The sequence below is a fragment of the Natator depressus genome, chromosome 3, assembly GCF_965152275.1.
Source record: "Natator depressus isolate rNatDep1 chromosome 3, rNatDep2.hap1, whole genome shotgun sequence".
Taxonomy (NCBI): Eukaryota; Metazoa; Chordata; order Testudines; family Cheloniidae; genus Natator; species Natator depressus.
The window spans coordinates 31844398-31859204 of record NC_134236.1 but is presented as its reverse complement, the minus strand read 5'-3'; the positions used below and the strand labels follow the sequence as shown (position 1 = coordinate 31859204).

General features: G+C 49.0%; 1 protein-coding gene across 1 annotated transcript in view; it reads right to left on the bottom strand.

Moving 5' to 3' along the window:
- The window catches only part of NOL10 (nucleolar protein 10), a 93245-nt gene extending 86182 nt beyond the window's left edge, over positions 1-7063 (bottom strand). Inside the window, exon 1 of the mRNA XM_074947658.1 lies at positions 6886-7063. Coding sequence (XP_074803759.1) covers positions 6886-6951 — 66 coding nt within the window. The 5' untranslated portion in view covers positions 6952-7063. The remainder of the gene's footprint in view (positions 1-6885) is intronic.
- Between the last annotated feature and the right edge of the window lie 7744 nt (positions 7064-14807).

The window sequence follows — 14807 nt, the reverse complement described above, 5'->3', positions numbered from 1 at the left end:
ATCCAACAGGATGTCAGCCCAGACACCTTTTGACAGCGGTTCCGAAGTCAGACATACCCCACAGGCACCCGACCCCAGCTGGTGGCCCAAACCCTGAAGTAAACGTGCAAGCGGTGGCTACAACCGGAGAGGAAGACAGCAGAGGAGGTCACGGAACAAGTCATTTTAAAACCGTTCGTACACATCCTCCCGGCCCGAGGACGGGCCTGGGTGCTCCACCATCGGCCAGCAATGTTAGCAGCCGCCGTCACGCTGATGGAAGACTTCCTTGCGGCTGAAACGCTGGTGAGGCCCGTCATCCGAACCCAAACCCCTGGGCCAGAGCGCACTAACACCGAAAGAAAAGGGGGCACCCCGACCAAGCGACGGAACCTCCCCCGCAGGCAAAAGGCTCGCTCAGGGCCTCAGGCCAAACGCCCTGAGCTCCCCCCTCAACAAGGGTCTGCAACCACTATGCTGAATTTCCCGGGGACCAGTTGGAGTGCACCTAGGAGCCCGTCAGGAGCCCCCACCCGGGGTGGTCGCCCTGAACTCAGGCCCTGCTTTCTATGTGGGAAGTATGGACATTTGCAGCGGGACTGCACAGAAATGGACTGCAGCTTCGGCCATGTCTGTGCGGGGGAAACCAGGGCCCGGCTACCACAGGCTCCCAAGATCACAGTTCCGGTAGCTGTCGGGGACCATCCCACCCAGTCCCTGCTAGACTCCGGCTGCGGGCAGACACTGATTCGCCAGGCTTTGGGACCCCGGGTGGACCCCCACTTGGGAACAATTCAGCTGCAATGCATCCACAGCGATGTTCGGCCCTACCCCAGTGCCTGGATCCCATTGACAGTGGCCGGGGTCACCCGACGAATCGTTGTTGGCCTGGCCCCTCGACTTGCATACCCGGTGATCCTGGGGCAGGACTGGCCCGCCTTCGAGGAGATCCTCCGCTCTACCCCGACGCTGGAAGGAGAATTTCCCGAGGCCCTACCAGAGGAGGAGGATGGGACCCCGGAACCCGGAGGAGGGACCGAGGAAACAGACGGCCCCCTGCTGGGGCCCTCTGCCGAACCCCAACTCCATACTGATTTTTGCCAGGACCAAAAAGCCGACCCCACCCTGAGCCAGGCCTTTGAATACCTAGCGGCCTTTGATGGGACTATGGTCAACCCTCAGCGCGCAATCAGGTGGCCCCACTTCGAGCTACGCTGGAACCGTCTGTACCAGATTGACTGCGACCCCCACATGAAGGAACCACGAACGCAGCTGCTGGTACCACGGTGTCACTGATGGGCTGTGATGAAGTTTGCCCATGACATCCCCACTGCCGGGCACTTAGGCCATGAAAAGACCCTCGCCCGGATTTTGACGCGGTTCTTCTGGCCCGGTGTTCACCAGGAAGTGAGGAACTATTGTAGCTCCTGCCCAGAGTGCCGGTTAGCCGCTCCCCCGCGAGTACCCAGGGCCCCTCTAGTTCCCATGCCCATAGTAGAGACACCATTCGAGCAAGTGGTCATGGACCTGGTGGGCCCGCTTCTGAAAAGTGCTTCAGGGTTCCGGTATGTCTTGGTCATCGTTGACTATGCCACCCGGTTCCCGGAGGCCGTGCCATTGCGGAGCACCACAGCCCAGACCATCGCTGGTGAACTGGTGAAGGTCTTTGCCCGAGCGGGCTTGCCCCGGGAAATCTTAACGGACCAAGGCACCAATTTCACCTCCCGGTTGTTGCAGCAGGTATGCAACCTCCTAGGGGTGAAACAATTACGCACCTCCGTCTATCACCCGCAGATGGATGGGCTGGTGGAATGGTTCAATCGGACCCTGAAGGAGATGTTGCAGAAGTTCCCCCCAGAGGAGCTACGCCGGTGGGACCAGCTGCTCCCTCCCTTGCTGCTAGCCATTCGAGAGGTACCCCAGTCATTGACAAAGTTCTCCCCGTTTGAGCTGCTATATGGACGCCATCCACGGGGCCTGTTGGACCTCATGCAGGAAACATGGGAGCAGTCCCCTTCTCCTACCCGAGGCCTCCTGAAGTATGTTCTCCAGCTGCAGGAGTACCTCGCTCAGGCTGGGGCCGTAGCTCATAAGAACTTGAAGGCGGTGCAGGAGACACAGGAACAAACCTATAACCAGGACGCGCAGGTGCATGCCTTTGAACCAGGGGATCGGGTCCTGCGCCTCCTGCCATCGAGCGAGTCGAAGTTGCTGGCCCGCTGGCAGGGACCCTATGAGTGGCTCGGAAGGTCGGGCCTGTCACCTACGAGATCCACCAGCCCGACCGGCGCAAAAAGACCCAACTGTATCATGTGAATTTGTTGAAACCATGACGAGAGCGGGAGGGTCTGCTGATTAACCCTTGCCCGCCAGAGCCAGAGTTGGGTCCCTGCGCACCCCTGACCGAGGACCCTGCCAGCCCCCAGCTCGGCAATACCCTCATGGAGGAACAGCACAAGCAGGCTCAATGTCTGCTACAGGCGTTCTGGAGAACCTTTACGGCCCTACCCGGTTATACGACCCTGGTCCATCACTCCATCCAGACCGAGCCGGGAAAGGTAATCTGGGAGACGACCAGGCCGCTGCCATACCAAATGCGACAGGAGGTGGAGGAAGAGGTACAGGCCATGCTAGCCTTAGGAGTCACTGAGCCATCGCAGAGTGAGTGGCGTAGTCCGGTGGTCTTTGTGCCCAAGCCCGACGGCACCCGGCGCATTTGTATAGACTTCCGGCGGGCGAACGCCATCTCACGGTTCAATGCCTACCCTATGCCCCGTGTAGATGAACTGCTTGGCCGCCTGGGGGAGGCCCACTTCATTACCACCCTCGACCTCAGTAAAGGGTACTGGCAGATCCCGCTCGACTACACCTCTAGGGAGAAGACTGCACTCGCGACCCCCTCGGGACTCTACCAGTTTACCCGGATGCCTTTCGGCCTCCACGGGGCCCCGGCGACGTTCCAGCGACTGATGGATCGTCTGTTGCGATCCCGTCAAGCCTATGTGGTGGCCTATTTGGATGATGTCGTGATATACAGCTGCCACTGGGAGGACCACCTGGAACACATAGCGGTGGTCCTGAGATCACTGCAGCAGGCGGGACTGACAGCCAACCCGAAAAAGTGTTGCATTGGGTGGCAGGAGGCCATGTACCTTGGGTACATCATAGGGAAAGGACGAGTGAGACCACTCGTGGGGAAAGTGCAAGCCCTGGCAGCCTGTCCGCCTCCCACTACGAAACACCAAGTACAACAGTTCCTGGGGCTCGCTGGCTACTATCAGCGGTTCATTCCACAGTTTGCTTCCATCACAGCCCCCTTAACAGGACTTTTGATGAAGAACAGTCCCCAGCGAGTGCAATGGTCCCAAAACTGTGAAGAGGCCTTTCGGACACTCCAGACATGTCTCTGCCAGGAGCCAGTCCTATACAGTCCAGATTTTGACTGGGCGTTCATCCTCCACACCGATGCCTCGGAGGTGGGGCTCGGGGCTGTCCTATCCCAGGATGTGGATGGAGATGACAACCCGGTCCTATACCTCAGCCAAAAACTGTTCCCAAACGAGAAGAACTATGCCGTGATCTGAACGGAAGCACTCGCCGTGAAGTGGGCCTGTGACGCCCTGCGGTACTACCTCCTCGGGGCTCCATTTACATTAGTCACGGACCATGCCCCCCCCCTCCAATGGTTAACAAAAATGAAAAACAACTACTATCGATTACTGCGGTGGTATCTGGCCTTACAGCCCTACGCTTTCACCATCCGGCATAGGGCTGGTAAGGACCATGCGAACGCAGACTTCCTGTCCCGCCTAGGAGGGATGGAAGAGTCTGACCCCGACGAGCGGGAGCCAGACTTGGGGGAGAGGGGTATCAAGGTGGTGTGGCTCCTCGGAGAGGGTCGAGCCCCTCCAGCCACCAGAGTGGACGGAGCCAGGAAGCTTTGAGCTCGCCCTTCAGAGGGACAGGCGGCAACCCAGAAGTAGAAAGGTGGGCCCTCAGAGCTCACTACAGGACCAGCCGCCGGGGAGGCCAGATGTAGCCAGACTAGCCCGCGACTGGGAAAACCCCACGGCCTCAGGTCCACACCAAGACTGGCCGGATCTGCCCTGCGCCAGCTATCCAGGGGAGTTACCAGTCCGGCTGCTTGTCCACTGCCCCAAGGAACCAATGGTGCTGGACCTCCCCGGAGACCACTGCTGGGACCCAGGTACCAGAAGGAGGGGAGTTAGGAAGTAGCCTGGGGACAGCCGACCCTAGTCTGGCTGTAATTCTGCCAGAACCCATGTCAGTGTGTTGCGGTCAGGATCCCCACTGACCCAGCAGCGGGTTGTTTGCTGCTGCTAGGGCCCCGGGCTGGGACGCAGTGGAGTGGGTGGGCCTGTGTCCCTCCTGCCACCCAACTCATGGATGGCAATCTCTCCCTCTTCCAGGTCCTTGGAGGCCTGGGCTAATTCACACATGCTATGTTGCTCAGCCCCTACCTGAGGGCCTGAGCTACTGACTATTAGGTTCCCCGCCCAGACCTACAGTGCTCAGTCCAGTTACCGCAAGGGCTGCCGAGGGAGACTCCAGTGGCCAGACAAATTCCCCAAAGATAACTGTGTGTAGTGAGCCGGTGTGGCTCCCCGCCGCCCCAGAGATGGTCGAGCCCTGGCTTAGCCCCTTTACACTCCCAAAACCAGCTTTGCCATCAAATCTAGCCTTGTCTAGATGAGGCTTTAAGATGTGCTGTTAGCACGTTAACTAATTAACTAACAAGTTTTAACAGCCTAGTGTAGACAAGGCTCCTACCTAGCTGTAACTCTAACAGTTTAGCACACGTTAAAGTATATAAACTTCATAGTCTACACTAAACTTTTCACATGTATTAGTTAGCATGTGCTAGCTAACATACTGGCAACACAACTTTTATCTAAGTCTAAAAGCCCTACAAGTTACAATTCCAAGGATTAGGATAGCAGTCAAGAAAGAGACTAGGAATGGGGTGGGAGAGAATGATATAATCCACAAATATGTAAAAGGTTATTATTGGGGCAGTTAATTTAGGTAAAACAAGCACAGACTTCACTCAAAATTATTACAATTTTGTCATGAGACAAAATATTTTTTCTTCAGTTTTCTTCACTTTGTCCTATTCCTATTTGTCCACTCCACTTTTTCCTTGGGGGGAGGGATAGCTCAGTGGTTTGAGCACTGGCCTGCTAAACCCAGGGTTGTAAATTCAATCCTTGAGGGGGCCATTTGGGATCTGGGGCAAAAATTGGGGATTGGTCCTGCTTTGAGCAGGGGGTTGGACTAGATGACCTCCTGAGGTCCCTTCCAACCCTGATATTCTATGATTCTGTTTCTCAGATATCCGTGTGAGACGGACAAAAATATTAAGGGGACACCATCAACTTAAAACCCAATTTTTAAGACCTATTACCACAATTTATAACATCTGTATGAACAGAGGAATTGCAGAGGTGGATCAGACCACAGGTACAGCTAACCTAGTATCCTATCACCAACAGTAGTCAATACCATGAGCTTCGGAAGCGCTGCAAAAAAACCATGATGCAGGAAGGCATAAAAAAGGGGATAATCTACCCCGGCTCACCTTTTCCCCAGCCTCTAATAGTTAGAGGTTGTCTTAATCTCTGAAGCCTGAGGTATTATATTTCCCCATAAACATTTACTTTTTAGAGGTTTTTACTAATATAATTCTGCATATTAATATTATCTGCATACAGGTCTAATCTCCTTCTGAAGGCTACTGAAACCTTGATCCCAGAGAGACTAGAGAAGAAAGTTCTAGGGCACCGGCTTTCAATCTGTGGTCCGCACACCCCTGCAAGTTCACTGACTATGGCTATGGCTACACTACAGAGCTTGCAGCTGCACCCCTGCTAGTGCAGACGCGCTAAGCTGATGGGAGAGAGCTCTCCCATCAACTCAATTACTCCAGTCCCCATGAGCAGTAACAGCTATGTCGTCGGGACAGCGCTGTCCACACCAGTGCTTACGTTGGTGTAATGTACTTCACTCAGGGGGGTAGCTTATTAGGGCTAGCGTACACTGGCAGCACTTTTAATGTGCCTTGTGCGGTGACGGCGCAGCGCCGGGAGAGAGTTCCCCCAGCGCTCTAAAAAAACCCACCTCAACAAGGAGCATGACGCCCAGTACTGGGGCTCTGTTTATACTGGCGCTTTATAGCACTGCAACTTGCTGCGCTCCAGGGTGGGGGTTCACACCCCTGGGGGAGAAAGTTGCAGCGCTGTTAATTGCCAGTGCAGACAAACCCTTATTCACACCAGAGTGGCATAACTTATACAGACTTAAACTGTAGTGTGTACACAGCCCCAATCGCCATCTCCACTGGAAATTTGTTAGGGGATCTGCAACTGAAAAAAGGTTGAAAACCACTGATGTAGGGAGTTCTCTCCCCCGCCCGTTTGCACATTTGGCAGCAGGTTTTGTCGAGAAAGTTTCACCGTTTCGCCTGTTGTTCAAGCAGATCTTCAACCGGACAGGGGCAGGCTTTAGAGTCAGAAAAACAGGCCTGAACACGCCCCCCCCGCCAAACTGGCAGCTACAGCCGTTCTAGACGAAACTCCGTCGCTCTGTCAGGTTCACGCACAAAGTTTAAAGGGGTTTCAGCAACCGTGTTCCCAGCCTGAGCGCCCCCTCCCCCGCCGACGTGGGCCCGGCCAGGAGGGGAGCGCCCAGGCGGCTGTGGAGGGGACATGAGACGGAGCAGAGGCAGCGGCTCCCCTGCCGCAGACACGCCTGTCCAGGTCCTGGAGGGGGAGCACGGGGGTGTTTTCCGTGCAGCTCCCCCCTCCCCCGCGCCCCCCACGCGGGAGCAGAGACTGCGCCCCACCCCCTACCCGCGGAGAAAAGGCAGGATCCCGCTGCGGATCTCACCTCGGGGAGGCTCCGGCCCGCGCTCAGGCTGTAGATCTTCACCTCGTTGAGGCTGGAGACCTGCATGGCCGCCGCCTTCTCTGACTGCCGGCCCGCGCCTCTCGCTTCGGCCAAGCTGCAGTCAGCGCACGCGACGGGATCAACGACCCGGAAGGAATCCCTCGCGCCGGGACTTCCGGCTGCCCTTTGATCCGGTAGTGACGAGTGACGCCCCCCCGCGCCGAGGGGGCGGAAAGTAGCCGTTAGGTGCTGGTCCTCCAGATTCCTCCTTCCAGCCCGGCTCTCCCGGGGAGGCCTAGTGGCGGCTTGTGCCTCGGAGCGCGGGCCGGGGCCCTGAGCCGCTGGTTGTGGCTAGAGCCGCTCCGCCGAGCTGGGGCTGGCTGGGCTCGCGGGGGAGACCAGAGGGCGGGGAGGGCGCTAGAGGAGTCAGAGCCGGAGCGGGGGAAGCCCGCTAGTGGGGGGCCGCGGGCGGGAACTGAGAGCGCAACAGCTGGAGCGAAGCAGGGGGTACAAGTCACTGGGATCAGAGTGGAGGCGCCTGCAGCCCCAAGGGCGAGTCAGGAAGCGGCAGCGGGATAAAGAGCGCGCCTGTCTCCTTATTTGCATTGCTGCAGGGCCAATGAGCCCCAGTCACGGCCCAGCACCCCCGTGTGCTAGGGGCTGTACAAATGCACACAGACCAAGAGCATGGACCCTGCCATACAGAGTTTACAGTCTAAGAGGAAATGACAGATAGGACGCAAGGAAATAGCGTTGCTCAGCGGCCTCAGGCCGCTAACAGCTTTACTGTTGTCAGGGGTTTTCTTTGGGTATCACAGAACAGGAAAATTTTAAGAGGGATAATGAATTAGACTTGTGGATATTTACAGGCAGCTCTTCCCAAGTGTGAGGGGCAGGGTGGATTAAAGCACACAGTAACTTGTTTGAAAAACTTAACAAATGAGGGGAGGGATAGCTCAGTGGTTTGAGCATTGGCCTGCTAAACCCAAGGTTGTGAGTTCAAGCCTTGAGGGGATTGGAGGCAAAAATTGGGGATTGGTCCTGCTTTGAGCAGGGGGTTGGACTAGATGACCTCCTGAGGTCCCTTCCAACCCTGATAGTCTATGTCAAGCTATGGAGGCTGACATCATGAGCTGATTGAAGTGAATGAGAGATGATAGGGTGCAGATTAGCCCTTTGATACAGCAGAGAAGATCAAGCCACTGTAAGGATGCAAAAGGATGGTGAAATGGTCAAAGCAGTGGGTTAGGAAAATGTTCTTTGCAGAACCATTCTGAATGGATATGAGTATGGCAAGGTTATGTTTGTCAAGGCCAGAGAGAAGTATGTTGCAGGAACACCCTCAGAAAGTTGATGGGAGGATGAGGAGGATCTTCCAAAGTACCCACTGAAGGAACAGATAAGAGGAGAACATACTAATGGAAATTTTTGACACCTAAACAAAGTGTCTTCAAGAGTTTAAACAACAAGCCAAGTACAGGGAGGAAAGAGATCAGAGTACCTGACATGCAAATTGCTAGAAACCAGAGGTCAAATTGTGTGTGGGCGATGTTACTTTCCCAATGTTCAGTTTCTACAATTCCAGTTCTACCCACTCCTGATACTATAACAAAATACTGCTGACAGTAGAGCCTGCAGAACTCCATAGTGCAACTTCCTTTTCTTTCTTGTGTGCTTTGATCACTGGTGAACTTGTTAATGCCATAATTATGCTTCAGAGTTAACACCTAGTGAGATAAATGGAGCAGTTCACACTTTTCTGTGACCTGTTGTTTCAGGTTGTCTGTTAACCTTCAAAAATGTAACCAGATGTAATCTTGCAACCATAAGGTTTAATTTTTTTTAAAAAAAAGTTACATCCAGGAGCACAGGTTGGCAACCAGAGGTTGTTGATCCGGCTCCAATTCACTCCTGCAGGAAATAGAGTGACACAGTATTGTAAAGATGTAAGACTTAAGCCAGGTGTACACTACAAAATTAAATTCACCTAATTTATGTCAGCATACAGGTACCGCAGTAATTACATTTCTTGGGCATGTCTACACTTTGCTTCTTGTGTTGGCGTGTGTGCATCCTCACCAGGAGCACTTGTATCAATTGTACTGTTGGTGTAGGGCATTATGGGATGACTCCTGAAGGCCAGTAACAGTCAATATAAGCAATGCAGTGTCTACACTGACTCTGCATCAACCTAGCCGCATCAACCTTGACTCTATGCCGCTCATGGAGGTCGAGTTACTACATTGGTATAGGAGGGCAATTACATCAGCAGGAGTGAAATTTAACTGTTGACACTTACATAGGTCAATGTAAGCTGCCTTGCGTTGCTCTAATTCTGTAGTGTAGACCAGACATTAGGGCTTGTCCACAAGGGGTATAAGTATATTGGTATACCTCTCCATGTGAACACGCGTATTCCAAAATAATCATGCATGTGGGGAGTTACACCAGTATAATTCTGCTGGTAAAATTCCCCATGTAGACATTCCTTGCCATATTCATTTCAATAGTGCTAAGGACTCCTAATGAGGAGTCTAATCTTCAGGATATTTCTCTTTCAATAAACAGCTTACCATGACGACATGTAATTAGGATATCTGAATGCACAAGTGAACTATTGTCATGTGAAAGATCTTTTTTATATTATTAAGGTTAGTATATGCCCCTGCACATAGAACATATTTAAAAATGCAGTTCAGTTCTCTCCACAGAAAGAGTTTGATACCCAGAATGTCCAATCACTGCTAGCATTCAGGTGCATGAATTCAAGTTTGCAATCATGTTTAATAGCACTGGAAAAGAGGCTGCTGCTGGTACTAAAATGTGCTGTGGTATTTCAGTCTTTTGAAGCTCCTATACTAGGCTGATCTTGAAAACAGAGGTCTCTGATCTACCCGAGTGCAGATGCATCCACATAGAAATATATAAAAAGTAAAGTTTGTTCTTGCTAAATTCTTGACTGAAAAGAAGCTCTTCAAAATGTTCAGCAGTTGATGTGAAGATTAGTCTAATCTAGGTTTATTTGCCATCTAGGGAAATATTTAGGGCCTGATCATTCCCATATTTGTATCATTCAGTAGAACAAAAGGGTGTACCATATGCCAAAATAGGACAGCTATCATGATGCCTCCAGGCAAAGCAGTGTACCCAGTGTGGCTATCAAATAGTTTGCTAAGACTGTAACATAATTATAACATAGGTATTCTCCCATCTACACAGACAAGTCCAAAATGTAACAACATAAGCCACTTTAAATTAATGCTCTAACACCAATTAATGTCCAAGATCTGACCTAATAAGACTGGTTGGTCCCTTTTGAAGTCTTATTCCAACATTTCCGCCTGAGGAAAATGATCCTAAAAAAGATGAGGGAGGAAACATAGTTTTATGAACAGTGTTCGAGTAGGAGTAGGGAGACCTCTCTTCCTATTTCTGCCACAGACATGCCTGAGCTTGGCCAAGTTTACTACTCTCTCTGCCTCAGTTGCTCTTCTACAAAATGGAGATAATTCCTTCTTCCCATTCTTTGTCATGTCTATTTAGACTGAGTTCTCTGGGACAGGAATTGACTCTAATGTATATGAAGCACCTAACATATTTTGTTCTGAGTCAGAATTAGGGTCTTAAATGCTATTGTAATGCTATCACTAAGGGCTATTTACACCCAAAACTTGTACTGATTTAATTATGCTGGATAGTTAAAGCAGTACACCACACTTTGCTATGTCTACACTTAGAAGGATACAGCTGAAGCTGCGCAGCTTTAGTGTTTCAGCGTAGACACTAAAGTGATGGGAGGAGTATTCCTGTCGTAGGTAACCCACCTCCATGAGAGGCAGTAGCTTGGTCGATGGAAGAATTCTTCCATTGACCTAGCACTGTCTACACTGAAGGTTAGGTCAGTTTAACTACATTTCAGGATGGTTGATTTTTCTACATCCTGAGAGACATAGCTATCCCAATATAAATCCATGGTACGCCCACATCTTGAATACTGCATGCAGATGTGGTCGCCCTGTGATGGGTTGGATCACAGAAACTAAAGCTTATACAGGATAAACTCATAAATTGTTCACCCTCTATAACACCGATAGAGAGATATGCACAGCTGTTTGCCCCCCACCCCCGAGGTATTAATACATACTCTGGGTTAATTAATAAGTAAAAAGTGATTTTATTAAATACAGAAAGTAGGATTTAAGTGGTTCCAAGTAATAGCAGACAGAACAAAGTGAATTACCAAACAAAATAAAATAGAACATGCAAGTCTATGTCTAATACAGTAAGAAAACTGAATGCAGATAAAAATCTCACCCTCAGAGGAATTCCAGTAAGCTTCCTTTTACAGACTAGTCTCCTTCTAGTCTGGGTCCAGCAATCACTCACATCCCCTGTAGTTACTGTCCTTTGTTCCAGTTTCTTTCAGGTATCCTTGGGGGTGGAGAGGCTATCTCTTTAGCCAGCTGAAGACAAAATGGAGGGGTCTCCCATGGGCTTAAATAGACTTTCTCTTGTGGGTGGAGACTCCCTCCTCTCTCCTATGCAAAGTCCAGCTTCAAGATGGAGTTTTGGAGTCACATGGGCAAGTCCCATGTCCATGCATGACTCTGTTTTTTTTATAGGTAGCAGCCATGGGTCACATGCTACCTTGAACATCCTCAGGTAGACTTCTTATGTGGATTGGAGCCTTCCAAGATCCATTGTCTCTTAAGTGCTTCTTGATTCGGTACTTAATTTGCACATTCCTTTCTCAAGAAGCTGACCAAATGCTTTACAAAGGCTATTTAAAAATCAAGCAAGTACACAGTAAATATTCATAACTTCAAATACAAAAATGTTACATACATGCAAATAGGATTAATAGATTCAGTAGATCATAACCTTTACAGAGATATGTTACATGTCATATGTAGCATAAAACATATTCCAGTTATATCATATATATATATTCATAAGCATATTTCCATAAAGCCTTATGGGGGGCACCGTCACACGCCCTGTTTAAAAATATATATATTGGAATTGGAAAAGGTTCAGAAAAGGGCAACAAAATTAATAGGGTATGGAATGGCTGCCATATGAGGAGAGATCAATAAGCCTGGGACTTTTCAGCTTGGAAAAGAGACGACTAAGGGGGGATATGATAGAGGTCTATAAATTCATGACTGGTGTGGAGAAAGTAAATAAGGAAGTGTTATTTGCTCCTCCTACCACAAGAACTAGGGGTCACCAAATGAAATTAATAGGCAGCAGATTTAAAACAAACAAAAGGAAGTATTTTTTCACACAATGCACAGTGAACCTGTGGTACTCCTTGTCAGAGGATGTTGTGAAGGCCAAGACCATAACAGGGTTCAAAAAAGAACTGGATAAGTTCATGGAGGATAGCTCCATCAATGGCTATTAGCCAGGATGGGTAGGAATGGTGTCCCTAGGCTCTATTTGCCAGAAGCTGGGAATGAGCTACAAGGGATGGATCACTTGATGATTACGTGTACTGTTCATTCCCTCTGGGGCATCTGGCTTTGGCCACTGTCGGAAGACAGGATACTGGGCTTGATGGACCTTTGGTCCGACCCAGTATGGCTATTCTTATGTTCTTAATATAACTTTTCAGCATAGACAACCCATAGAAAAGATACAGTTATGCCTATATAAAGGTGCTTTGTGCTCTTATGGGTGTTTCCATCCAGGAAGGGAAATAAGTGATGACAATGTTATACTGGTATAACTGTATCCACAATTGGGATTGTATTGGCATAACTATTTCAGTTATAAAAAAAAATCACACCCCTAACCAAAAAATTTATACCAGTACAAAAACTGTGAATGTAGACCAGGACTAAGCACATAAGAATGACCACACTGGTTCAGACCAATGGTCCATCTTTTGACAGTGGCCAGTGACAGGTGTTTCAGCGGGAATGAACGGAACAGGGCAATTCATCAACTGATTCATCCCCAGTTGTCCAGGTCCAGCTTCTGGCAATCAGAGGTTTAGGGACACCCAGAGCATGGGGTTGTATCCCTGACCATCTTGACCAATAGCCATTGATGGAGCTATCCTCCATGAACAAATCTAGAACATAAGAATGGCCCTACTGGGTCAGACCAAAGGTCCATCTAGCCCAGTATCCTGTCTTCCAACAGTGGCCAGTGCCAGGTGCTCCAGAGGAAATGAACAGAACAGGTAATCATCAAGTGATCCATCCCTTGTAGCTCATTCCCAGCTTCTGGCAAACAGAGGCTAGGGACACCATCCCTACCCATCCCGGCTAATAGCCATTGATGGACCTATCCTCCATGAACTTATCCTTGGGGGAACCCCACTATTTACCTCTCTCCATTGTGAAAACTGATAATTTATTCTTACCTGTTGTTTCTTATCTTTTAAACAGTTACTGATCCATGAGAGGACTTTTCCTCTTATCCATGAGTGCCTATTTTGCTTGCCCTTGGTGGAAGGACCTTGTCAAAGGCTTTCTGAAAGTCCAAGTACACCTTGTCCATGTTTGTTAAGCCCCTCAAAGAGTTCTGATAGATTGGTGGGGCATGATTTCCCTTTTCAAAAACCAGGGTGACTCTTCCCCAACATATTGTGTTCATCTATATGTCTGATAATTCTGTTCTTTCCTATAGTTTCAACCAATTTGCCTGGTATTGAAGTTAGGTTTACTGGCCTGTAATTGCCAGGATCACCTCTGGAGCATTTTTTAAAAATTAACAATATATTATATGTCCACAAGTCATCTGGTATGTGGAGACTGATTTAAGCAACAGGTTACATATCACAGTTAGTAGTTCTACAATTCCAAATTTGAGTTCCTTCAGAACTTGGGTGAATAGTATCTGGTCCTGGTGACTTTTATTACTGTTTAATTTATCAATTTGTTCCATAACCTTCTCTATTGACAGCTCAGCCTGGGACAGTTCCTCAGATATGGTAGTGTAGTGCTCTTACTGAATATTTGAAGAATAAGTTCTACAAGTGCTGATGTGAAAAAACAGGTAAGAGAAAGGCAAAATAACAGTTAAGAAAGGCAGTCTTCATGAGTGGACCAAGGGAATGAAAAAAAAATAATGACAGCAATGCAGGAAACCCAGCAAAAAATAAACTTGTGCTGTAGAACAGAAATAAATAAATGTAGAAAAAAAGTTATAAAATAACAAAGTCAGAACATAGGAAGTATTAACATAAAAAACACTTAAAGATGAAAGTGCTTAGCTACTAGCATGTTAATATCTGGTTATTTGCTATTTGAACAATAATTTAAGTAGCACAATGTTAGCACATCATTCACTTTAGTTCAAGACAGTAAGTCATAAAAATGCCATTTTTAAAATAAGCACACTTTAGGAGTGAAACTACATTAAGTGTGGGGACCAAGGAATGGAGTAGTATGCGGGCAATCAGAACATCAGATAAGAAATTTGTGATTTGCCATGAGATTATATGTAGACATGTTGCAGCTATAGAAGCTGACAAGGAATTCTTTTAAACACCAAAAACATATGAGAATTATGAAAGATTCTGGGATTTTGTATGTGTAAAATATTTCAGGTTTCAGAGTAACAGCCGTGTTAGTCTGTATTCGCAAAAAGAAAAGGAGTATTTGTGGCACCTTAGAGACTAACCAATTTATTTGAGCATGAGCTTTCGTGAGCTACAGCTCACTTCAGTGAATCAAGTCTCCTTTCCTGCGGTTTCCCCTTCTGCCACTTTTCCAGGGGCTCACCTCTGTCATCAGGTCCCCAGTTCTGCCTGTCTGTCCCTCTCCTACCCCTCCTTCCACCTGGTTATTCCTCCCTGCAAAAGTTCTCCCCATCCTTCCCTTCCCATTCTGATAGCAAAGAAGGTACAGCTAGGGCAGTGCCTTCGGAAGATGTTATTGAGCACGCTCAGATCGCTGGAGCATACCAGT